Here is a 26,063-nt window from a genome sequence, read left to right as displayed (position 1 = left end):
AAGAGTAAGACGTGGAGATCACCTTCCTTCCCACAGATACAGTAGAAATACATCTACACGTGGAACTGCTCCTACAGAACACCCACTGAACGCTGGCAGAAAACGTCCGACCTCCAAAAAGGCAAGAAACTCCCCCCGTACTTGGGTAGGGCAAAAGAAAAAAGAAATAACAGAGACAAAAGAATAGGGACGGCACCTGCACCAGTGGGAGGGAGCTGTGAAGGAGGAAAGATTTCCACGCACTAGGAAGCCCCTTCGCGGGCAGAGACTGCGGGTGGCAGAGGGGGGAAGCTTCGGAGCCACGGAGGAGAGCGCAGCCACAGGGGTGCGGAGGGCAAAGCGGAGAGGTTCCCGCACGGAGGAGCGGTGCCGACCAGCACTCACCAGCCCGAGAGGCTTGTCTGCTCCCCCGCCGGGGCGGGCGGGGCTGGGAGCTGAGGCTCGGGCTTCGGTTGGATCGCAGGGAGAGGACTGGGGTTGGCGGCGTGAACACAGCCTGAAGGGGTTAGTGCACCACAGCTAGCAGGGAGGGAGTCTGGGGAAAAAGTCTGCAGCTGCCGAAGAGGCAAGAGACTTTTTCTTCCCTCTCTGTTTCCTGGTGCGCGAGGAGAGGGGATTCAGAGCGCCGCCTAAACGAACTTCAGAGACAGGCGCGAGCCGCAGCTATCAGCTCGGACCCCACAGCAACAGGGGCGCAGAGGGAAAAACGGAGAGATTCCCGCACAGAGGCTCGGCGCCGAGCAGCGCTCACCAGCCCGAGAGGCTTGTCTGCTCCCCCGCCGGGGCGGGCGGGGCTGGGAGCTGAGGCTCGGCTTCGGTTGGATCTCAGGGAAAGGACTGGGGCTGGCGGCGTGAACAGAGCCTGAAGGGGTTAGCGCACCACAGCTGGCTGGGAGGGAGACCGGGAAAAGGTCTGCAGCTGCCGAAGAGGCAAGAGACTTTTTCTTGCCTCTTTGTTTCGCGGCGCGCAAGGAGAGGGGATTCAGAGCGCCGCCTAAACGAACTCCAGAAAAGGGCGCGAGCCGCGGCCATCAGCGCGGACCCCAGAGATGGGCGTGAGACGCTGGGGCTGCTGCTGCCGCCTCCAAAAAGCCTGTGTGTGAGCACAGGTCACTCTCCACACCGCCCCTCCCAGGAGCCTGTGCAGCCCGCCACGGCCAGGCTCCCGTGATCCAGGGACAACTTCCCCGGGAGAACGCACTGCGCACCTCAGGCTGCTGCAACGTCACGCCGGCCTCTGCCGCCGCAGGCTCGCCCCGCCTCCTCTGTACCCCTCCCTCCCCGCGGCCTGGGTGAGCCAGAGCCCCCGAAGCAGCTGCTCCTTTAACCCCGTCCTGTCTGGGCGGGGAACAGACGCCCTCAGGCGACCTACATGCAGAGGCGGGTCCAAATCCAAAGCTGAACCCTGGGAGCTGTATGAACAAAGAAGAGAAAGGGAAATCTCTCCCAGCAGCCTCAGAAGCAGCGGATTAAAGCTCCATAAACAACTTGATGTGCCTGCATCTGTTGAATACCTGAAGAGACAACGAATCATCCCAAATTCAGGAGGTGGACTTTGGGAGCAGGATATATTAATTTTTCCCCTTCTCCTTTTTTTGTGAGTGTATATGTGTATGCTTCTGGGTGAGATTTTGTCTGTATAGCTTTGCTTTATAATAGCTTTATTTTACTTCACTATATTATAGCCTCTTTCTTTCTTTCTTTCTATTTTTTCTCCCTTTTACTCTGAGCCGTGTGGACGAAAGGCTCTTGGTGCTCCAGCCAGGCATCAGGGCCGTGCCTCTGAGGTGGGAGAGCCAACTTCAGGACACTGGTCCACAAGAGACCTCCCAGCTCCACGTAATACCAAACGGCAAAAATCTCTCAGAGATCTCCATCTCAACATCAAGACCCAGCATCACTCAATGACCAGCAAGCTACAGTGCTGAACACCCTATGCCAAACAACTAGCAAGACAGGAACACAGCCCCATCCATTAGCAGAGAGGCTGCCTAAAATCATAATAAGGCCACAGACACCCCAAAATACACCACCAGACGTGGACGTGCCCACCAGAAAGACAAGATCCAGCCTCATCCACCAGAGCTCAGGCACTAGTTCCCTCCACCAGGAAGCCTACACAACCCACTGAACCAACCTTAGCCACTGGGGACAGATACCAAAAACAACGGGAACTACAAACCTGCACCCTGTGAAAAGGAGACCCCAAACACAGTAAGATAAGCAAAATGAGACGACAGAAAAACACACAGCAGATGAAGGAGCAGGGTCAAAACACACTAGACTTAACAAATGAAGAGGAAATAGGTAGTCTACCTGAAAAAGAATTCAGAATAATGATAGTAAGGATGATCCAAAATCTTGGAAACAGAATAGACAAAATGCAAGAAACATTTAACAAGGACGTAGAAGAACTAAAGAGGAACCAAGCAATGATGAAAAACACAATAAATGAAATTAAAAATACTCTAGATGGGATCAATAGCAGAATAACTGAGGCAGAAGAAAGGATAAGTGACCTGGAAGATAAAATGGTGGAAATAACTAATACAGAGCAGGATAAAGAAAAAAGAATGAAAAGAACAGAGGACAGTCTCAGAGACCTCTGGGACAACATTAAACGCACCAACATTCGAATTATAGGGGTCCCAGAAGAAGAAGAGAAAAAGAAAGGGACTGAGAAAATATTTGAAGAGATTATAGTTGAAAACTTCCTTAATATGGGAAAGGAAATAGTTAATCAAGTCCTGGAAGCACAGAGAGTCCCATACAGGATAAACCCAAGGAGAAACACGCCAAGACACATATTAATCAAACTGTCAAAAATTAAATATAAGGAAAACATATTAAAGGCAGCAAGGGAAAAACAACAAATAACACACAAGGGAATCCCCATAAGGTTAACATCTGATCTTTCAGCAGAAACTCTGCAAGCCAGAAGGGAGTGGCAGGATATACTTAAAGTGATGAAGGAGAAAAACCTACAACCAAGGTTACTCTACCCAGCAAGGATCTCATTCAGATTCGATGGAGAAATTAAAACCTTTACAGACAAGCAAAAGCTGAGAGAGTTCAGCACCACCAAACCAGCTTTACAACAAATGCTAAAGGAACTTCTCTAGGCAAGAAACACAAGAGAAGGAAAACACCTACAATAACAAACCCAAAACATTTAAGAAAATGGGAATAGGAACATACATATCGATAATTACCTTGAATGTAAATGGATTAAATGCTCCCACCAAAAGACACAGGCTGGCTGAATGGGTACAAAAACAAGACCCATATATATGCTGTCTACAAGAGACCCACTTCAGACCTAGAGACACATACAGACTGAAGGTGAGGGGATGGAAAAAGATATTCCATGCAAATGGAAATCAAAAGAAAGCTGGAGTAGCAATTCTCATATCAGACAAAATAGACTTTAAAATAAAGACTATTACAAGAGACAAAGAAGGACACTATATAATGATCAAGGGATCGATCCAAGAGGAAGGTATAACAATTGTAAATATTTATGCACCCAACATAGGAGCACCTCAATACATAAGGCAAATACTAACAGCCATAAAAGGGGAAATCGACAGCAACACAATCATAGTAGGGGACTTTAACACCCCACTTTCACCAATGGACAGATCATCCAAAATGAAAATAAATAAGGAAACACAAGCTTTAAATGATACATTAAACAAGATGGACTTAATTGATATTTATAGGACATTCCACCCAAAAACAACAGAATACACATTTTTCTCAAGTGCTCATGGAACATTCTCCAGGATAGATCTTATCTTGGGTCACAAATCAAGCCTTGGTAAATTTAAGAAAATTGAAATCGTATCAAGTATCTTTTCCGACCACAACGCTATGAGACTAGATATCAATTACAGGAAAAGATCTGTAAAAAATACAAACACATGGAGGCTACACAATACACTACTTAATAACGAAGTGATCACTGAAGAAATCAAAGGGGAAATCAAAAAATACCTAGAAACAAATGACAATGGAGATACGATGACCCAAAACCTATGGGACACAGCAAAAGCAGTGCTAAGAGGGAAGTTTATAGCAATACAAGCCTACCTCAAGAAACAGGAAACATCTCGAATAAACAACCTAACCTTGCACCTAAAGCAATTAGAGAAAGAAGAACAAAAAAACCCCAAAGCCAGCAGAAGGAAAGAAATTATAAAGATCAGGTCAGAAATAAATGAAAAAGAAATGAAGGAAACAATAGCAAAAATCAATGAAACTAAAAGCTGGTTCTTTGAGAAGATAAACAAAATTGATAAACCATTAGCCAGACTCATCAAGAGAAAAAGGGAGAAGACTCAGATCAATAGAATTAGAAATGAAAAAGGAGAAGTAACCACTGACACTGCAGAAATACAAAAGATCATGAGAGATTACTACAAGCAACTCTATGCCAATAAAATGGACAACCTGGAAGAAATGGACAGATTCTTAGAAATGCACAAACTGCTGAGACTGAACCAGGATGAAATAGAAAATATGAACAGACCAATCACAAGCACTGAAATTGAAACTGTGATTAAAAACCTTCCAACAAACAAAAGCCCAGGACCAGATGGCTTCACAGGTGAATTCTATCAAACATTTAGAGAAGAGCTAACACCTATCCTTCTCAAACTCTTCCAAAATATTGCAGAGGGAGGAACACTCCCAAACTCATTCTACGAGGCCACCATCACCCTGATACCAAAACCAGACAAAGATGTCACAGAGAAAGAAAACTACAGGCCAATATCACTGATGAACATAGATGCAAAAATCCTCAACAAAATACTAGCAAACAGAATCCGACAGCACATTAAAAGAATCATACACCATGATCAAGTGGGGTTTATCCCAGGAATGCAAGGATTCTTCAATATACGCAAATCAATCAATGTGATACACCATATTAACAAATTGAAGGGGAAAAACCATATGATCATCTCAATAGATGCAGAGAAAGCTTTCGACAAAATTCAACACCCATTTATGATAAAAGCCCTGCAGAAAGTAGGCATAGAGGGAACTTCCCTCAACATAATAAAGGCCATATATGACCAACCCACAGCCAACATTGTCCTCAATGGTGAAAAACTGAAACCATTTCCACTAAGATCAGGAACAAGACAAGGTTGCCCACTCTCACCACTATTATTCAACATAGTTTTGGAAGTGTTAGCCACAGCAATCAGAGAAGACAAAGAAATAAAAGGAATCCAAATCGGAAAAGAAGAAGTAAAGCTGTCACTATTTGCAGATGACATGATACTATACATAGAGAATCCTAAAGATGCTACCAGAAAACTCCTAGAGCTAATCAATGAATTTGGTAAAGTAGCAGGATACAAAATTAATGCACAGAAATCTCTTGCATTTCTATACACTAATGACGAAAAATCTGAAAGTGAAATTAAGAAAACACTCCCGTTTACCATTGCAACAAAAAGAATAAAATATCTAGGAATAAACCTACCTAAGGAGACAAAAGACCTGTATGCAGAAAATTATAAGACACTGATGAAAGAAATTAAAGATGATACAAATAGATGGAGAGATATACCATGTTCCTGGATTGGAAGAATCAACATTGTGAAAATGACTCTACTACCCAAAGCAATCTACAGATTCAATGCAATCCCTATCAAACTACCACTGGCATTTTTCACAGAACTAGAACAAAAAATTTCACAATTTGTATGGAAACACAAAAGACCCCGAATAGCCAAAGCAATCTTGAGAACGAAAAATGGACCTGGGGGAATCAGGCTCCCTGACTTCAGACTATATTACAAAGCTTCAGTAATCAAGACAGTTTGGTACTGGCACAAAAACAGAAATATAGATCAATGGAACAGGATAGAAAGCCCGGAGATAAACCCACACACATATGGTCACCTTATCTTTGATAAAGGAGGCAAGCATATACAGTGGAGAAAAGACAGCCTCTTCAATAAGTGGTGCTGGGAAAATTGGACAGATATATGTAAAAGTATGAAATTAGAACACTCCCTGACACCATGCACAAAAATAAACTCAAAATGGATTAAAGACCTAAGTGTAAGGCCAGACACTATCAAACTCTTAGAGGAAAACATAGGCAGAACACTTTATGACATACATCACAGCAAGATTCTTTTTGACCCAGCTCCCAGAGAAATGGAAATAAGAACACAAATAAACAAATGGGACCTAATGAAACTTAAAAGCTTTTGCACAGCAAAGGAAACCATAAACAAGACCAAAACACAACCCTCAGAATGGGAGAAAATATTTGCAAATGAAGCAACTGACAAAGGATTAATCTCCAAGATCTACAAGCAGCTCATGCAGCTCAATAACAAAAAAACGAACAACCCAATCCAAAAATGGGCAGAAGACCTAAATAGACATTTCTCCAAAGAAGATATACAGATTGCCAACAGACACATGAAAGAATGCTCAACATCATTAATCATTAGAGAAATGCAAATCAAAACTACAATGAGATATCATCTCACACCGATCAGAATGGCCATCATCAAAAAATCTAGAAACAATAAATGCTGGAGAGGGTGTGGAGGAAAGGGAACACTCTTGCACTGTTGGTGGGAATGTAAATTGATACAGCCACTATGGAGAACAGTATGGAGGTTCCTTAAAAAACTACAAATAGAACTACCATATGACCCAGCAATCCCACTACTGGGCATATACCCTGAGAAAACCATAGTTCAAAAAGAGTCATGTACCAAAATGTTCATTGCAGCTCTATTTACAATAGCCAGGACATGGAAGCAACCTAAATGTCCATCGACAGATGAATGGATAAAGAAGATGTGGCACATATATACAATGGAATATTACTCGACCATGAAAAGAAACGAAATTGAGTTATCTGTGGTGAGGTGGATGGAGTTAGAGTCTGTCATACAGAGTGAAGTAAGTCAGAAAGAGAAAAAGAAATACAGTATGCTAACACATATATACGGAATCTAAGGAAAAAAAAAAAAAAAACGGCCATGAAGAACCTAGTGGCAAGATGGGAATAAAGACACAGACCTACTAGAGAATGGACTTGAGGATATGGGGAGGGGGTGGGGTGAGATGTGACAGGATAAGAGAGTGTCATGGACATATATACAGTACCAAATGTAAAATAGATAGCTAGTGGGAAGCAGCCACATAGCACAGGGAGATCAGCTCGGTGCTTTGTGACCACCTAGAGGGGTGGGATAGGGAGGGTGGGAGGGAGGGAGATGCAAGAGGGAAGAGATATGGGAACATATTGTATGTGTATAACTGATTCACTTTGTTATAAAGCAGAAGCTAACACACCATTGTAAGGCAATTATACTTCAATAAAGATGTTTTAAAAAAATAAAGGGCTTCCCTGGTGGCGCAGTGGTTGAGAATCTGCCTGCCAATGCAGGGGACACGGGTTCGAGCCCTGGTCTGGGAAGATCCCACATGCCACGGGCCCGTGAGCCACAACTACTGAGCCTGCGCGTCTGGAGCCTGTGCTCCGCAACAAGAGAGGCCGCGATGGTGAGAGGCCCGCGCACCGCGATGAAGAGTGGTCCCCACTTGCCACAACTAGAGAAAGCCCTCGCACAGAAACGAAGACTCAACACAGTCATAAATAAATAAATAAATAAATAAATAAATAAATAAATAAAAGAACGTGAATTTCTAAAAAAAATAATAAAAATAAAAAAAAATTTTTTAAATTAAAAAATAAAAAAAAAATAAAATGGTTTTATTTGCAGAGATGATAACTAACTTCTTATAAATTAAGGAAATGTTTCTCTCCAATTAAGAAAACTTGCTAGATTTTAAACATCTGTGTTTTAAAAGGGAAATTAAGGAATGATCAATTTCATTATAAAACAATTTAGCCTCGCAAAGATTCTCACTCTAAAAATCCAAGCTACATGCTAAGAAACATTTTTCAAGCAAGAATTAGAAACTTTTGGCAAGCAAAATCTGAAAATTAAAGCATCTCTAATATAGTAATGCAAAGTGTTAAGAAAACACTATTTACAAATATTCAATTTATATACCATTTTTTAAAGAGAGAAGATACTGAATAAACAAGCCACACAGTGACGACTCAACAATAAATGTTGTACCCCATTCCAAATGGAGGTGTTTATACATGTATATTATGTATATTAGCTGTGATCTCTTTGTGCTTTTCTTGGTTCCAGCCTAATAGAAAAGTCCCTTTTCCAAGCTCAGGGGCCTCCACTTAACACTATGTTTCCACAAGTCCTGTCTGTTCTATGGACAACTAGGAGTTTGTCCTCTCCCCTGGCAAGCCTTATCATAAGCTCTGTTAGCTCCTTTCAACCAGTTACCAGGTCCTGTCCTCCTCACTGGCACAACTCCTTAATGCTCAAGCAGCTGGAGACCTTAATGGAAAATATGCAGGGTAGGTCCAAATATACATATTTTCCTTCTACGCCAAATGTATTCCTCCATTCACCCATCCATGGGTCCAAACCAGGGAACCTACAAGTCATTCTGAAGAAACATTACCTTTTGGAAAAACAGCTTTCAGTCATAGGTCTTTCAAAATCTGTCTTAAATGTTATGCCAAAAAATGCAGCATTTTAAATAAAGCAAATGTCCTTGTGATCCTTGCATGGAGACCATCTCTTGGGCATGTTTTGCTACATGTAACTCTTTGCTTAAGCACTATTTTTAAAGCTCATTTATTGAGGAGTCTATGTCCCATGTCCTAGACATTTAGACTTTTTAGACTTTGAAAATGAAGACTTTGCAAATGCAAAGTTAGAAAGCCACAAAAGTTCAAGAGCCCTTGGCTTTTTGTACACACAACACTGCCTTTCTGGATAATTCTTCTGTACTCAAAGAGCTCATCATCAGTTCCACAGAGCTCTAAGAACCTCCAGTCTTTCAACATACATTTAGTGAATATCTTCTACCTGTGAGTTTAGTGAAGGCTTCCAAGAAGAGATGAAAGCTGTATCTTGAAAGGTAAGTCGAGTTAGGCAGGCAAAAGGGAACCCAAAGAGCTTTCCAGGTAGATAGGAATATGTGTTAAGCCATGGAGACATGAAAGGCCTTGATGCTTTTTCTAGGAACTCTAAGTAGTTCAGCAGGACTAAACACCACGGTGAATGGGAGGAGCAGCAGGAGAGGAGAATGGACAGAGGCAGCCGGCAGATCATGAGCCAAACAGTGTATCATGCTAAAAAGCTCGGTAACAGATTTTAACAGTAGAGTAACTTGACAAAACTTGCATTTTAGAAAATCCACTTGTTTTTGACTTATGAAAAGGACAATTTCATATACATTTTGAATATACTTCTCTACTGAATTCACACTCCCATTCCCTCAGATATTCTGTGCCTACGTTTTCCTTTCTTCTTTCTATTCCTTCCTCTCCTTCCCACTCTACCATCAGCTAATGCTGTCATCTTATCAAATTGGAACTTCCCTATCCTCCCCCTATCAACTCTATGCACCAACTTCTTTATCCTTTAGTTCCAATGGATGAGGTGCCCCTCCTCCTCTTATAAGAGGCTTTCCACCACAGAACCTCTGGATTCCATCCCCCTGCATTTTCCCAAGGCTTTCCTGACCCTCCCTCCTGTCTTTCTTCCCTGTATCATCTATGTCTTCTCCTCGATCATTCCCACTAGCAAACAAAAATGCTCTAATACAGGGGTACCCAACCGGGACCGCACAGCAGGAGGTGAGCAGCAGTGAGCGAGCGAAACTTCATCTGCCACTCCCCATTGCTAGCATTACCGCCTAAGGCTAGCAAACAGCCTCTTGATTTACCTGCTACATCTTTGGTCTCTCCTTGGCTCCCTTTGCAGGGTGCCTTTCTTCTGCTTCTCTTCTTTTTCCCCTCTTTCACATATCCTCTCCTGAAGTGATTTAATCTAATCCCTAAGGTTTTCTTTTAATTGAGATATAATTCACGTACCATAAAATTCACCCTTTGGAAGTGTACAATTCAGTCATTTTTAACATATTCACAATATTTTACAACCATCAATGCTATCTAATCCCAGAACATTTTCATCACCCCCAAAAGAAACCCCATACCCACTAGCAGTCATTCTCCATTTCCATACCCTGCCTTAGCTCCTGGCAACCACTAATCTGCTTTCTGTCCCTATGGATTTGCCTATTCCGGACATTTCATATAAATGGAATATGATATGTGGTCTTTTGTGTCTGGCTTCTTTCACTTAGCATAATGTTTTCAAGGTTCATCCACATTGTAGCATGTATCAGTACTCTATTCCTTTTTATGGCTGAATAAAGTTTCATTTATGGATATATCATATTTTGTTTATCCATTCATCAACTGATGTGTATTTGGGCTATTTCTACCTTTTGGCTATTATGAATAATGCTGCTATAAACATTCATGTACAGGTTATTGTGTATACTTAGGTTTTCATTCTTGTCAGTGTATGCATAGGAGTGGAATTGCTGGATATTATAACTATATTTAACTTTTTAAGAAACTGAAAAATTGTTTTCCAAAGTGGCTTCACAATTTTACACTCCCATCAGAAATGTATGAGGAATCCAATTTCTCCATATCCTCATTGAAACTTGTTAATGTTCATCTTTTTCTTTTAATCATACCCATCTTAGTGCATGTGAAGTGATATCTCATCGCTGTTTTGATTTGCATTTCCCTAATAGTTAATGACACCGAGCATCTTTTCATGTGTTTATTGGTAATTTGTATATATTCACTGGAGAAATATCTATTCAAATCCTTTGCCCATTTTTAAATTGGGTTATTTGTCTTTTTATTAAGTTATAAGAGTTCCTTATATATTCTGGATACTAGTCCTTTATCAGATGCATGCTTTGCAAAAAAAAAAAAAAAAAAAGTCTCCCATTCTCTGGGTTATCTTTTCATGTTCTTAGTAGTGTCCTTCAAAGCACAATAGTTTTTAATTTTGATGAAGTCCAAGTTATCTTTTTTTTTGGTCACTTGTACTTCCAGTGTCATAGCTAAGAAACCACTGCTGAATCTAAAGTCATCAAGATCTACACTTGTGTTTTGCTCTAAAACTCTAAGAGTTTTATTGTTTTAGCTTTTGCATTTAGGTCTTCAATACATTTTTAGTTAGTTTTTGTATATGGTTTGAGATAGCATTCCAAATTCTTTTGCATGTGGGTATCCTGTTGCCCCAGCACCATTTGTTAAAAAGGCTACTCTTCCCACCCTGCACTGAATTGTCTTGGCATTCTTGTCAGAAATCAATTGACCATAAATGTAATAGTTTATTCCCAGACCCTCAATTCTATTCCATTGATCTATATGTCTATCCTTATGCCAGTACTATACTGTTTTGATTACTGCAGTTTTGTAGTAAGTTCTAGAATTGGAAAGTGTGGGTCCTCCAACTTTGTTGTGTTTGTTTTTGCTCTTCCAAGATTATAATACCATTCTTATAAAGGGGTCCATATGAAAAAGGCAAAGAAATGTGAAACACATGGTAAATGTGTGTAGGGCATGAATCACAGTTCAGTTAAAGCACAACAGATAACCTGGAGAAGCTGGGCCATTCAGGGCCTTTTATGCCATGCCAAGAAGCTTAAATTTTATGCTATTGGCATTAAAAGCTGAAAAGTTTTCACCAAGATAGTGACACCATTTAATTTTAATTTCATATCAATCATGCCATGGCTGTGTGGAAGTTAGATTGAAGGGTTACAGATGGGGAAGGCATTAAGTATATTGCTATAGTCCAGAAGATGAATGATGATAACTTGAACTCAGTAAACAGTTGTAGTAATTAAGCATCACTGGTAGTAGGAATTAAGCATACATAGGTGATTAACTTCAGAAATACTTAGAAAGTAAATTAAGCTGTTTGGAGATCATCAGTGACCTTGGCAAGGGCAGTTTCAGTGTACTGATGGGAAATGAAGACACATTTCTTTCCTTATCCACAGCTGCAGAAATAATAGGAGCTGTGAAAGTAGTGATTAGTAGCTCCCAAATCTGGCTGCTTATCAGGAGGACCAGAAGAGCTTTTGGAAAAACACTGATTACTCTGGTTTAACTCCAGACCCACTGAGTCAGTCTCCATGAGTGGAGCCCAGGAACCCATATTTTGACAAGTTCCTCAGGTAAATCATACACACACATATCTATATACTTGCTTTGGGAAATGTTGAGATGGACCATTCTTTCACGTATTAATTATTCCTTGTAATTCAAATCTACTTGGTTCCTGGGTTCAGAGAACAAGAGTTCAGATAGTAAAAGTTGGAAAGATAGTGAGAGAAGGAAAGAGCTAAGCTAACACAGCTGAAGAGGGCAGACGTTAAAACAGGAGAATCATAAGTAGATTTATATCATTAAAAAAATGGAAGGGAATTACATCTAATATCTTATAATAACCTATAATGGAATATAACCTGAAAAAAAAGAATCACTATGCTGTACACCTGAAACTAATGCAACACTGTAAATCAACTATACTTTAATTAAAAATTTTTTTAAATAAGTAAAAATTGTAGAGAAGTACAGGTGAGAGAAAGGATAACTCAGAAACTAAGGCACATGGGCTACAAGTATTAGTTTATCAAGCTAAGAGCATTAGTTCAAACACAGTCAATATTATCTCATAAGTGTCAAATAGAAGTATTTCTAAAAGCCATGATCTTTATGCCCAGTACCAACCCATCTTAAGTCGGGTCAACAGTTTTCTTAGTGAAAATTCAATAAAAATTAAGTACATAAAACAGAATTGTGCAAGATACTATATTATACTGGGAATACCAGTAGGAGTTTGCAGTCTGCCTCAGGGACCACAAACTACAATAAGTCAGTCAGAAACCTTGAAGAGCTAGACAGCATGGAACTAAACTTAGGGAACCATCCCTAAGTCATCGAGAGGTCAGAAAAGGCTGCAATCTGTGACTTTTGGCCCCATCTCAACTTATCAAATTCTTATACTCTCCTGCTCATCTCAAACCCTACCTCTCTGATGAAATCTTTCCTGGACTCTCCAAAGAGATGTGATATTTTCCTTTAAGCATTCAGACCACTCTGTACCTCTAAAGACACCCAAATTCTATCTAAACTTCCATTTCCAATAATAATCATAAACACATAACTGTTGTTATGTGATAGCAAGAATCTTCAAAGTCAAGAACCTTCAGAGGCTCCACCTGCCTCCCTTCTACACCATGCCAAGAAGCCAGTCAGTCTTTAATCCCCAGCCTCTATCCTTCTGGTGATGGAATACTTACTGCTTCACAGGCAATTCATTCCATTTCTTAACTGTTCTGTTGAGCAGTCTCCCTTACGTTAAGTTTAAATCCGCCTGCCTATAACTTTCACCCATTTGTTCTAATTCAGTCTTCCAGGGACATACAGTCAATCTCCAATTAACAGCTCCTCAGATATTTAGAGACATCATCCTGACCCAGCCAACTACTTTCTAACAAATGCCTTGCATAAAAATTGTTAGCCTGGTTACCCTGATAACAACAGCATGGTGCGTATCAATCCTGTACCCTTCTGGGTCACCAAGTTCTTTGAAGGAGCTGCTATACACATAGAGCCTCACACAGTTTCTGGCATGGAGTGGACTCTCAAAATATGACTGTAAATGACTCAGTGAGTGAACAAATCCACCTGCTATTAGAATTTTCAAACGTATTCTTTCACAACTGGTTTAATCATCTACCTACAACCAAACAAGTTTATTAAACTCTCTCTGCCCTCAAAAATCAAATAAATGTAATATAAAGAAAATATAAACTCAGAAATAATTTGTCAGACATGCAGGTTAAACGAAACATCTTAATAAATAAGAAACCTCAGTGAGAGAAAGACAATTTTTACTATTTCTACTATACGCACTCTTGAAATGTCTGAGTTTTTATCACATAAACATATTCCTTTTTCAATTAAAAGATAGTCAAAACAAAAAAAGACAGTCAATTTAACAAAATTAAAATATTAAAATTATCTTCATTTTAACTCACCTAGAGAAATAGTATAGTATAGTGTGAATTTTGCCTTCCATAATACATCCTACCACTGAAATATACAATAATTAAATAAATGACTAGAGGTAACATTAATCTAGTCCAGAGGCATTCAACAATTTTGAGGACAACCATAGTAAGAAATACATTTTATACTGCAGCATGGTAAACATATACAAATATACAACTAATACAAAAGATTCACCATACAGTGCTTATCATCACTGCCTGGAAGGTACTCTGATACTTTTTTAAGGCTGTTGCAACCCACTAAACTGATATCACATCCCACTAGTAGGTCACACCCACAGTTTGAAAACCTTGGATCCAGTCCAACATCCACCCCATCCTCAACCAATTTATTGATGAAGAACGTATGCTTCAGCTTGGATAAATGTATAGAATCACGTAGTTAGTTCATTCATTTAGATCCTGCTATATGCCAGCATCGTGTTATGGAAAATGACCAATGAAACACAGCTCCTGACTTCATGGAAGCTGCAAACACTTGGACAGAGAGACAAGGCAACCAACTGTACAGTAAGATCCCTGTGCAGTGAAGTATGAACGAGGACCACTGAAGAGGGGCTCTAAATCAGACAGGGAGAGTTGCGGAAGACCAGTGGGTGACAGTAAAGACCAAACTAATCCTAGCTCTCCTTGCTTTCTGCCATGTTGCCTCAGCTTATCCACGGTATTTCTTTAACAAACATCCAGGGGACACCCACCGTGGGTGTAAATCAAATCCACCTCAAACTAGATAACTCACAAATACTCCTAACTCCCTCAGCAGTAAGATTCCACTGTGTTCTTTCTTCAAATCTTTTCTCCTCCTTTAAATATATGAAAAGAATGGACCTCAGTTTTATTAACTATGTAACAGAAACAGACACACATACACACAAAGCTCTAAGCCTCCTCTGGATAACCCAAAGCTATTCTTACACAAAGCTTCTGAGGCAAAGCTAGCAACACAAAGATAATGTAATACCAAATGGAATCAGTTAACTAGCTCAGAGCTAAAATTGGAGGTTAACAATTGTGGAAATGTCAATCAAGTCAGGATATGAAACTTTCCATTTAAAACAGAGTCATTGGGGGACTTCCCTGGTGGTGCAGTGGTTAAGAATCTGCCTGCCAATGCAGGGGACACAGGTTCAATCCCTAGTCTGGGAAGATCCCACATGCCACGGAGCAACTAAGCCCGTGAGCCATTAAAAAAAAAAAAAAAAGAGGGCTTCCCTGGTGGTGCAGTGGTTGAGAATCCGCCTGCTAATGCAGGGTACACGGGTTCGAGCCCTGGTCTGGGAAGATCCCACATGCTGCGGAGCAACTGGTCCCGTGAGCCACAACTACTGAGCCTGCGCGTCTGGAGCCTGTGCCCCGCAACGGGAGGGGCCGCGATAGTGAGAGGCCCGCGCGCCGCGATGAAGAGTGGCCCCCGCTTGCCGCAACTAGAGAAAGCCCTCGCACGAAACAAAGACCCAACACAGCTAAAAATAAATAAATAAATAAAAATAAATTTTAAAAAGTAGCTATAAAGTCATATTTCAATTGATTCTCAAACACTGCGAATCCTGCTGTTAATCATCTTACTGAAGTCCAATTATATTTGCCATTTATAAAAAAAAAAGAAAAGAAAAAAAGAAAATAGAGTCACTGGGTATTAGTTCAACACCTACTGCAAGAATTTTGATACTTCTCTAAGGTCTAATAGCACCAGCCACTATTATTTTTCTATCTTACCTCCTGATCCCTTGTCTGTAGATCATTTCTGTTCCTTGGCCTTAGCTCATATTCTTGCTAAGTCGTCCTGCTTCTCCAATCAGACTCTCTCAGTTGTTTTTCCCACTTCTACTTCCATCTTTGCCTACAACTTCATCTAACATTTCCAAAAGATAAAGATATGCTAAGAATGGTTTATTCCATATCACAGAATCAAATACTTTGCTTAAAATTCATTCTCTAGGAGAACATATGAAAATAATTTCAGCAAAATTCATTTTAATTCTATTATCTCTATGTTATTAATTCTACTATGTTCATTATCTCTGGTATTTGCCATTTAAACCCTAGCATGTCACTTAACTTCTAGTTCAATCTTCCACATTTCTAAATTGAAGTTAATAAAACATGCCTTTACTATGCTCTCAGGGATATTGTTAGGATTAATAAAAGAATAAATGAAAAGTACTTTGGAACTCTTGGGAGGGAAGAGTATACAAACGGGATTTATGTTGTATATATCTGTTTAAAGAAAAAAAAATACCCTCGGGTGATGCAAAATGTGGGAAATGCTTTCTTTTAAAAAGGTCCAAATATACTTTAAGTTAGTCTGATCTAAAAGTTAGTATTTTGATGCAGCTGTGATTTTTCCCACATGCACAAAAAAGAATTTGCAAATACACATTACTATCTATTCTCTCTTAAATTTGCTTTTGTTTCAGAAAATGCCCAGTCTAGATAAAAAACTTAAACTAATAGCTATCATTTATTGATTGCATTATCATAGACCAGGCACATTACACACTACTATCTATCCTGTCTCCTAAATTTACTGTTATTTTTAAAATAGTTAGAAAACATCCATTCTAGATAAAAGACTAAAGCTAATAACCATTAAAGGGGTTCTGGTAGCAATTCCAGCATGGGGAGGTGGTTTTCCACACCGACAATAAGCAGTACTCCGGACACCAGCCAGGTATCCTACAGCTCAACTCAATTCTGACACTATCTACCTGGAGAAAGCATCAGATTTCACAGGTTGACAGCTCAGTTCCACAAGACCGCCCTCTCCTGCAACTTCAGGCACCAATCACAAGCCCCGGTTGTTAGCTGTGTTTCTAACCCACCAGCTATAGATTGGATGTTCCCATGACCTCCTCCTTGACTCAGTCAACTTGCTAGAGCAGTTCAGAGAACTCAGAGAAGCATTTTACTTATTATACTACTGGTTTATTATAAAAAGATATATATAAATCAGGAACAGCCATATGGAAGAGACATACAGGACAAGGTACGGGGAAAGGGTGAGGAGCTTCCATGCCTTCTCCAGGTACACCACTCTCCCCAAATCTCCACGTGTTTGCCAACCCAGAAGCTCTCTGAACCCTGTTCTTTTGGGGTTTTTTATGGAGGCTTCATTACAGTTATGATTGATTAAATCATTAGCCACTGGCAACTGATTCAACTTGAAGCCCCTCTCCCCTCCCTAGAGGTTGGGGGTGAGGCAGGAGACAAAGTTCCAACCCTCTAATCATGTGGTTGGTTCCACTGGCAACCGGCCCTTATCCTTGGGTGCTTTCCAAAAGTCACCTCATTAACCTAACAAAAGACACCTTTATCACCTTCAACACTTAGGAAATTCCAAGGGTTTTTGGAGCTGTGAGCCAGGAATTGTGAATGAAGACCAAATATATTTGAGAATTATATTGATATTTTGGTCATGTGAATGACAAAATATATATTTTTCTTATAAATCACAGTATCACAGCAATCATTTATTAAATGCTTCTTATGGACCATACGCTTTACATCATCTTACTTGGAATTCACACGCACATAAAACAATGAAGTCTGTATTATTGTCCCTATAATGCAAATGAGGAAATTAAGTCCCAGTGAAGTTCAATGCCTCGCTGAGGAGCCATGTGTGTATCCAGTATAGAGTCAGCGGTGGGACGGACACACCTATCAGCAAAGCCGGCACTCTATCACCAGAATATGATGACTCCTTTTCAAATATTGGCTTTTTGAGGATCTAAGAAAACAAATATCTTAAGTAAGATTAGGTACCCATCAAATTACTTATTTAAATGAATTAGTCTTTTCAATTTCAAGCCAGGGAAATGATAGACAATGAGGTCCTTCAGAAGCCCTACTAAATTCTAATAGGTATGTATGTGTTATTCCCGGGGATATCATGACCTTGAAGCTCTGGGAAATGAAAATAAGACACTGTCACAAGGAAGCACTGAGACACACACACTTTAAACTCCTGGAAATAGAGAATCTTCAGCAGGGATGTTAGAAGAAAAACAAAATCTAAAGCAATCCTGTATCATTCATAAAATTCATGGACCAAATAAGTCATCCTTTTCCTCAACAATTATCTTGCCTTTCTTATTAACATTAAGAATTTAACGCAACGTTAATACTTGTTGAAACTGTTAAAATAATTTCTATGACATTGATGGGCCTCACCCAAAGAATACAAACACAAAGAATATGAAACAGCAAACTGAAAGGTAAGGATTTGCTACCCAAATATATATCTTATTTATTATTTTTTTAAAGCATGCTCACTTGTTTTGTTTTTTATAAATTTATTTATTTATTTTTATTTTTGGCTGCTTTGGGTCTTCGTTGCTGCACATGGGCTTTCTCTAGTTGCGGCGAGCAGGGGCTACTCTTTGTTGCAGTGCGTGGGCTTCTCATTGTGGTGGCTTCTCTTGTTGCAGAGCACAGGCTCTAGGCACGCGGGCTTCAGTAGTTGTGGCACACGGGCTCAGCAGTTGTGGCTCACGGGCTCTAGAGTGCAGGCTCAGTAGCTGTGGCACACAGGCATAGTTGCTCCGTGGCATGTGGGATCTTCCCGGACCAGGGCTCAAACCCATGTCGCCTGCATTGGCAGGCAGATTCTTAACCACTGTGCCACCAGGGAAGCCCCAAATATATATTTTAATTTACAAAAAATCTCACCCATTTCTTTAAATAGTAACCTTTCCATTTATATTACTTATTCATACACAACTTTTCAGAAGCTTTCCTCGGTTTAAGCAAGGTCAATCAGTGACCAACCCAGGCACAACTTTCTAGATATGCCCACCTGGTGTGAAAATATTAATATTGTGTGAAAACATCCACTATTTCATGTAGTCTTTTCCTGGGCCCATCTGTTTCCTAAAAGTTACAATTTACTCTAGAATATATTATCTCAGCCAAATTACCTGGTCTAAGCCTGAGAAAAATCCTGTTCCCTGTCTCTTTACCCTATTGTGTATGGGGGGGAAAAAATCATTGCTGGTCCACCATCAAGAAAAGTAATGGAGGGGAGTATCAAGGAGGAGGAAAGAGTGGTCCAATGGAAGGGAATGGGAAAAGGAGGTGGCAAGGATGAGAGGGAGGTACTTTAAAACAATAAGAGGAGGAAGAGAAAATGATGAACTGCCATGGGGCTCCCAGTTCTGAACACCAAGTTCCAAACTCAACTGTGATTCTATTTCTGACCTTGGGCAAATCTCTTGTTTCTCTGCATCCTAATGCAGCTCCAAGAAGTGACAAAAATTAAACCAGGAGAAAGTTTCTTACAGAACCTAGTGAAAAGCCAGTCCTCACTACTGATTTAAAAAAAGCTAAGCCAGCTATGACCAAAAAAACGCCCAAATTGCCAACCTGGTATTAATAAACCTTCTAATTTTCTGGAACAGTGTTTAATGCAATAATACAAATCATTTAGTATCAACCTTCCCTTTGCCTTTACCCTCCTCTCTTTCTACATACATTCTATTCTCAGGTTTGCCTTTAGAACATTTCCTCTGACATTTTGTCTTCCACTTACTCCACTACTTTAACTAAATGCCTTATTCTTAAAGAATAGAATTCCATCTCCCTTAAGTATTAGTGCCTTAAAGATCCTTAGTGAGTCTGATCTATCCCACCTATCTCAATGCATCCAGTTATATTTTTAATCTCTCCAAACTCTTTTCTTTCCTGCTACTCTTCTCTCAGGCCCTCTCCAACATACAGTGTCTCTTTGTGATTAAGTGACAGTCTAAATTCAATGCCTTGTTGTCAAGTCAGACACTGAGACACAGATCACAAACTCCCTGCTTTGACATCGATACTTCAGTACATGCAGCCTTGAGCTAAAATGATACCGGCTGCCAAATGACACCAAAATCTCAAATACTGTCTACTTTCCACTATATCACAATTCATTTTCAGAATTGTAGTTTTTCAGAGTTGTTTTCTTTTTCACAAAAATAAAGTGACATAGTATAAATTATTTTGTCCCATTTAGTTTGCATTATACCCAACTGCATTCATTTTACAAACTCTTTGAAAGTTGTGGTCTCATAGCTTATGCTGTCCGTTCTCTTTTTATATATACATCAGCTCCTATACATTTATACTTCCTTCTACATTCTTACCCAGTATACTTAGAACTCAGTAATACATGCTCATTGACTTTCCTTGCCCACATTTCTCAAGAGTATCAATACGAGTCATATCCAAGGCTAAATCCCAGCTTGGCACTTGCTAGCCATGTGACCTTGTACAAATTACTTGTCTCTCTAACCCTGAGTTTCCTCCCTTATTAACATGGGGATGTGAAAACAAGCTACAGAAGACACGGAATGTGTATAACAGAATCCATGCCTGCAACAAAGTAAGGCGAAGCAAATATTGGCCTCCTTCTTCCTTCCACTTTATAAAAATGTGTTTACTATAACATAATCCTTTAGTATTTTTAAATGAATGCTGAGTGTGAGAAAAACCAAAGCAGACTTAGAGATGGGCAAAACTTTGGCCATATAGAAAATAAATTGAATTGTTCTATATAGTACATTAGCTCAGAGTTCTCTTGACTTGGCTCTGGTGGAAGAGAAAAAAAATCATCTATTTCTTTTAGCTGCTTGCAGTCCTCTCTTAAAATTAGTCATAATAAGTAAAACAGCATAATTTAACTGCACTTATTAGCCCTAGCACCAAGTACTTACTACCTAAGACAAACATTAATATACTAAATATATGTCCCATTGGTAAAGAACCCAATAGCCTACCTTCTAGAATAGCTAACTACTAAGTTTCCATTCCTCCAAAGTTTTGGATGATGCCTGCCCAACTTCATTCTTAAAGAAGTTAATGGAGTGCATTTTTTTGATATCTCTTAATCATAAGTAAATTTCAAAACAGAGATATCCTATGAAGTCCAGTTCACCTAGGTATATTGCTTCTAACGAATTATTAATAATTAAGTTGATTGTTATAATTAAATCCTACCAATTGAATTTGTGATAACCTAAAAGTATATTACATAATGTGAATTCAGCAAAAATATCTTTGTAATTTCAGGTTTTAGCAATTCATTGTTGGATGAAACAAAGTTTATGTTTCTGACACTTCAGTTAAATAGACCCTTGAGAACCATGAAGTATGATTTTCAACAATTATCACATTTTAATTGTTAGCACCCATTTATCTAATAACTTTAATATTTGGAAGTCATTTGTTGAAAAATATTCACTAATTCAGATGCTTGCATATTTTTAAAAATCTTTTCCCTCAATACAAACCTATTTCTGAATTAAGAAGTTTACTAATATGCATGCTCTGTGCCTAATCTTATTTGCAATTAGAGAACTCTTACCTCCTCAATTTTTAATACTCTCTTGAAATCAGTCAAAGGATTTAAGAATAAATTAGTATCCATCTAAGACATATAAATGACTTTGGATTTTTGAAAAATTATCTGGTCACGTCCATTCAACAATAGCATCAAATGGCTCACTTTTAAGGTTCTCCTGCGAAACGACTCTAATTTGATAATCAACATACCCATCTTCAGAAACCTCACAACTAAGTAAATAAACCTTATATGACATTTCCACATTGAAATGTACTCCCCTCAACATAGTTACTTTATCCTTTATTTGACCCCGTTAGTCAAAAAACCTATTCTACTTGTGCAAAATTGAAAGTCTATTTACCATTTAGGCTAGAAGAAAATAATGTGAATCCTCTGCCTATATAATAAGCATTGAAGAACTAATGTTTCTAACAAGTATGTCATTAAAAAACATTTACACCTTAGCAACTAGTACAGTTCTCACTTAACACCTCTATAAACAAGTTATATTCCCTATCAACACACACTTAAATAAATAACCCAGTTATATCCTAGAGCTCCCTTCAAGAATGTCTAATATAGTAAAGAAAAAAACTTATCTTTTAACTAATGTTGCTTCTGCCTAAGGGGTTGCCTCAAATCCTCCGTGAAATGAGGCAAGATAGACATACATAAATAAATATGAATGAAATTATTAACATAGCAGTTTCTTATTATTTTAGGTGGTGATTTTAAGTGTGATCAAAGAAAAAAGTTAAAAATATTTATCAGAGGAACTGGTAAATCTCAATATGGAGGGGGTTCAATACAGCACAGAGGTTTTAGAGCACAAGTATAGAGCCCAGATACCTCAAGTTGAATCCTAGCTCCACTGTTTTTATGTTAAATTTGCCTTCAGCAAGTTACTCAAAGTCTCTAAATCTCAATTTCCTCTTCTATAAAACAGAACTCTTAAGAGTACCCTCCTCTTCAGGGGTTTATGAGAATTCAATAAGATTTTCCATGTAAAAGCATCTAGAATAGTACCTGATGCATAACAAGTACTCCATAAATGTTGACCATTATCATCATCAACATCTCACTGCACTGTTAAAAAAATAAAGGGGGGGTGGTGTAAAAGTAGTTGAATAAATTCTTCTGTACACAAACCAGACCAATGGGCAGACCCCAAGCCATCTAGTGAACCCCTATATTCAGACCATGAGTCTCAGCTTCTATTCATTAGACCTTAAGCTGCCTCTCACTGAGAGCATTATATCTCATCTGAACACGCAAAAGAACAATCTGGTTACTCACACTATATTACACTAATATGTAAATTCATCACTTCAGCAAGAAAAATCACAAACAAGTAGTTCATTCATGATTCATTTTATTCATAATAATCTCAAACTTGTCACCCCCAAAATTGGATTTTAGAGCTACAGTTAAATGAAGTAACACATTCACATCCAACTTCACTCAGTGGTGTCAAAAAAATCAATATAAACAAACAAACTGAGAGGAGAAGAGCTGTTTAGTCCACTAAACATGGAATGTTAAATATTAAGGAGAAAATGCATCATTATTTTGAAGACCAGCTTAAATGATGAGCAAATGCTTAATTTACACAAGTAATGACCCCTTATTTTATGACTGCGTTCAATAACTGCACAGAGGTCAGAGTCTTAAAATGAAAACAGCTACATGTAAAAGAGGAACGTTTCATTCTTAAAGAAAAGAACCTTATCTTTATTGGAAAATTTCTGGATAATAAAAAAATAAAAGGTTATAGTAGAATATGAGTAGTTTTTTCCACCTAGGATGAATCTCCTAACAAATTAGAGAACTCCTTTTTCCCTAAGGTTGGTTTATAATTAGAAATTAGATTCCTCAATAATTCAATGACCAAAACCTTTATTAAAGTCAAATGACCTTTTTAATTAATTTTCTCCTAATATATAAGCTCTGCTGGCAGGTGTCATCTCTACAGATAATAAAGCATTGCTATATTTACTAAATGAGTTTTTCCCCTTATGTCCATCCTTTTCTTTGACTTGACATTCTTACAGTAATTAATTATTGGTAAAGCTTTAAAAAGTATAATAAATTACTAATGTATTCTGGTAAATGACATCCCTATTTTTCATGCTATCATAAAAAATGTTCAAGCTACAATATTTTACTCTTCCAGATTTTTTAAAATTCTCATTTGAAAAGAGGATAGCTAGTGAGGAAAAATGTTTACAATTTTATTACAGCATTAATGAATATATTCAGGATTTGAAAATCTGAAGAACAGAATTAAGATACATGCATAAAATTGACATTAGCTTCAAAAGCTCTTGCCACAAAAAGTGCATTTATAAAACAGACTCATTCAACTAAATATATGAAAGATGCATAAAATATGGCCACTGCATTTGAATTACTTACAATTTTAATCTTTAAGTATTTGTTTAAAAAACAAAAGTAGCTAAATGACAAGTAAGGCATCCTGTTAAATGCTCGGGAGTTTGAAAACCCAAAAATACGTTGTCATCAAACCTCACCTTCCCTATAGATACTTTAAATTTAGTGAATTTCATTGGCAATAAATCAAAGAGTGTAAAACCCTTAAGTATGTGGCTGTTCTGTGTACATGTTTTGAATCACATATTCATCCATCACTTCACCATAAGTCTATGATGACGTAGGCAAAATGCTTTACCATCACTATTCTCATCACTCAAATTAATGATAAAACCAAGCAAAGTGATTAAGTGACTTAGTCAAAGATACCAGCCAACTATCAGCAATTTTACTTTTTTTAGTTAGGTTTCTTAGCTTTCTAGTTCAACAGGAAAAACAAAAAACAAAAAAAACCCTAAGAGTATCATCTGAGAGAAAAGAATATACACTTTATGGATACTAGCATTCCCAAAGGAGATATGGGAATATCTAAATTTTACACATCACCAAACACTAACAAAAAGAGAAGAAAAAAACAAAAAAAAAAACAAAAAACAGGAACTTCCTGAATCCCAAATAAAAAGAGTAAAGTACAATCTCTGTATTGTACCCTCTCTGGCCCACTCTCTCGGCCGTTGTACGTTTCTACCTGGTTTACTGCTAGGAAACAGATTTCGGCTTTCATAATGCTTTCTAATGGGCTTTTCTTAGCAAATGTCTACACTGCTCAGGCAAGGCCGTTAAGGTAACTTAATCTCTCATGAATTGCTCAATGGAAAAAATGCTGATTCCCAATTTAAAAATTAATTCTTTAGCTTTTTCTGAATTAAAGAGTAACTACGAAACCCGTAACTATAATTTAGATTCAGCGTGTTAACTTGAAGGCTGGCAGGACAAATAAAAGCTTAGGGAACCGAAGATGATGCTGGGGGAGGGGGCGCAGAGAGAGTGCGAGAAAGATGCTCATCCCTTCCGAGATGATGCAGGAATGACATGGCACCTGGACAACACAAGTCCACGTCCACCCCACCCCCTCAGAGTCTGTGCCTCGGTTTCTCTGACATATGCCTGGATCTGTGAATAGGCGCACACGCGAACACACCACCTTTTATTCTTCGACTTCTAGAGAGGAGAATGGTGGGGAAGCGTCGCGGCTTAAAGCCTCACCACAACAAACGATTTCTTTCTCCTCGCACCCCGCCTCCCCTGCTAGGGGCAGGCGACGACTGTCTCGAACAGTAGACAGCTGACAGGAGCCGAGAATCAGGGCGAGAAGGAAAGCATCTCCAAGGGGGGAGGGGGGGAGGGGCGGGGAAATAAACCCCACAGCCTTGCCGAGAGCCTCCGGGAGGCTGACTAGAAAAGGAGGAGGATATTGAGCTGGGAAAACAGAGAGGGGGACTGCGAAGCTCCCGGGCGCGCGACGCACCCAGGCTGCCCGGGGCTGGCGCACATCGGGCGGGGGAAGTCGATGCCGGGGCGGACCCCTCCCCCGACTCCCAGACCGGAGGACCAGGAGGAAATGGCTTTGTATAGCAGGATGAAAGGCAGACAGGGGGGCCGCCAGGCGGGGAGGGACAGAGGATGCCCGGAGCCGGGACGACCCCGCCCGCCTCACAGACACCTCTGCTCTTCCCTGCGTTCCGCCGCAGCTCCTGGTCCAGCCTCGCGCTCCCGCCATCCACGCTCGAACGGCCCGGAGTGGGGTCGCCCCCACCCCCACCGCCCCACCCCCGCGCCCTGCACGCTCACCTGCCCACGAAGTTCTCGAGCACCGAGCTCTTGCCGGCACTCTGGCCGCCCACCACGGCGATCTGCGGCAGCTCCAGCAGACAGCTCTGTCCCAACGAGGAGAAGGCGTCCTGCAGACGGTTCACCAGAGGGATCAGCTCCTCCATCTCCCGGTTCCCCATTGTGCCTGCGCCGCCGGCTGCCCGCTAGACCCTGCTAGTCTCTGCGACCTGGCGGGGAGCCGGGGCCGCGCAGCCCTCGCCGCCGCTGCCGCGCTCAGTTCAGTCAGCCGGGTCCAGTCAGACGTCGGATCCCGCCACCGTCCGGCCTCTAGTGCGCTCCTGACAGCAACGGCCCCAAAGCGCGCCTGCGCAGGCGAGCGGGGGCGTGGCCTGGCCCCGCGACCGCCCCGCCCGCGGCGCGCTGGGCGTCTGCTTTGCCCTAGTATTCCCAGCCTGACATCCCAGAGCGGCGCGCACGCACTGCCTCCCAGCTGCGGCCAGATGCCACCGCCTCTGTCGTCTGATTTCAAGGCTCAGGA

General features: G+C 40.1%; 1 protein-coding gene across 9 annotated transcripts in view; it reads right to left on the bottom strand.

The window, feature by feature from the left end:
* Positions 1-25,857, bottom strand: part of DNM3 (dynamin 3) — a 576,309-nt gene extending 550,452 nt beyond the window's left edge. For all 9 annotated transcript variants that reach the window (XM_059936430.1, XM_059936401.1, XM_059936392.1 and 6 more), the window contains exon 1: positions 25,544-25,857. In XM_059936430.1, the coding sequence (XP_059792413.1) occupies positions 25,544-25,704 (161 nt within the window). In that variant the 5' untranslated portion in view covers positions 25,705-25,857. The remainder of the gene's footprint in view (positions 1-25,543) is intronic.
* Positions 25,858-26,063: the final 206 nt, after the last annotated feature.

This window comes from Balaenoptera ricei, chromosome 1 (genome assembly GCF_028023285.1).
Source record: "Balaenoptera ricei isolate mBalRic1 chromosome 1, mBalRic1.hap2, whole genome shotgun sequence".
Lineage (NCBI taxonomy): Eukaryota > Metazoa > Chordata > Mammalia > Artiodactyla > Balaenopteridae > Balaenoptera > Balaenoptera ricei.
This window is presented reverse-complemented; position numbering and strand designations above follow the sequence as displayed.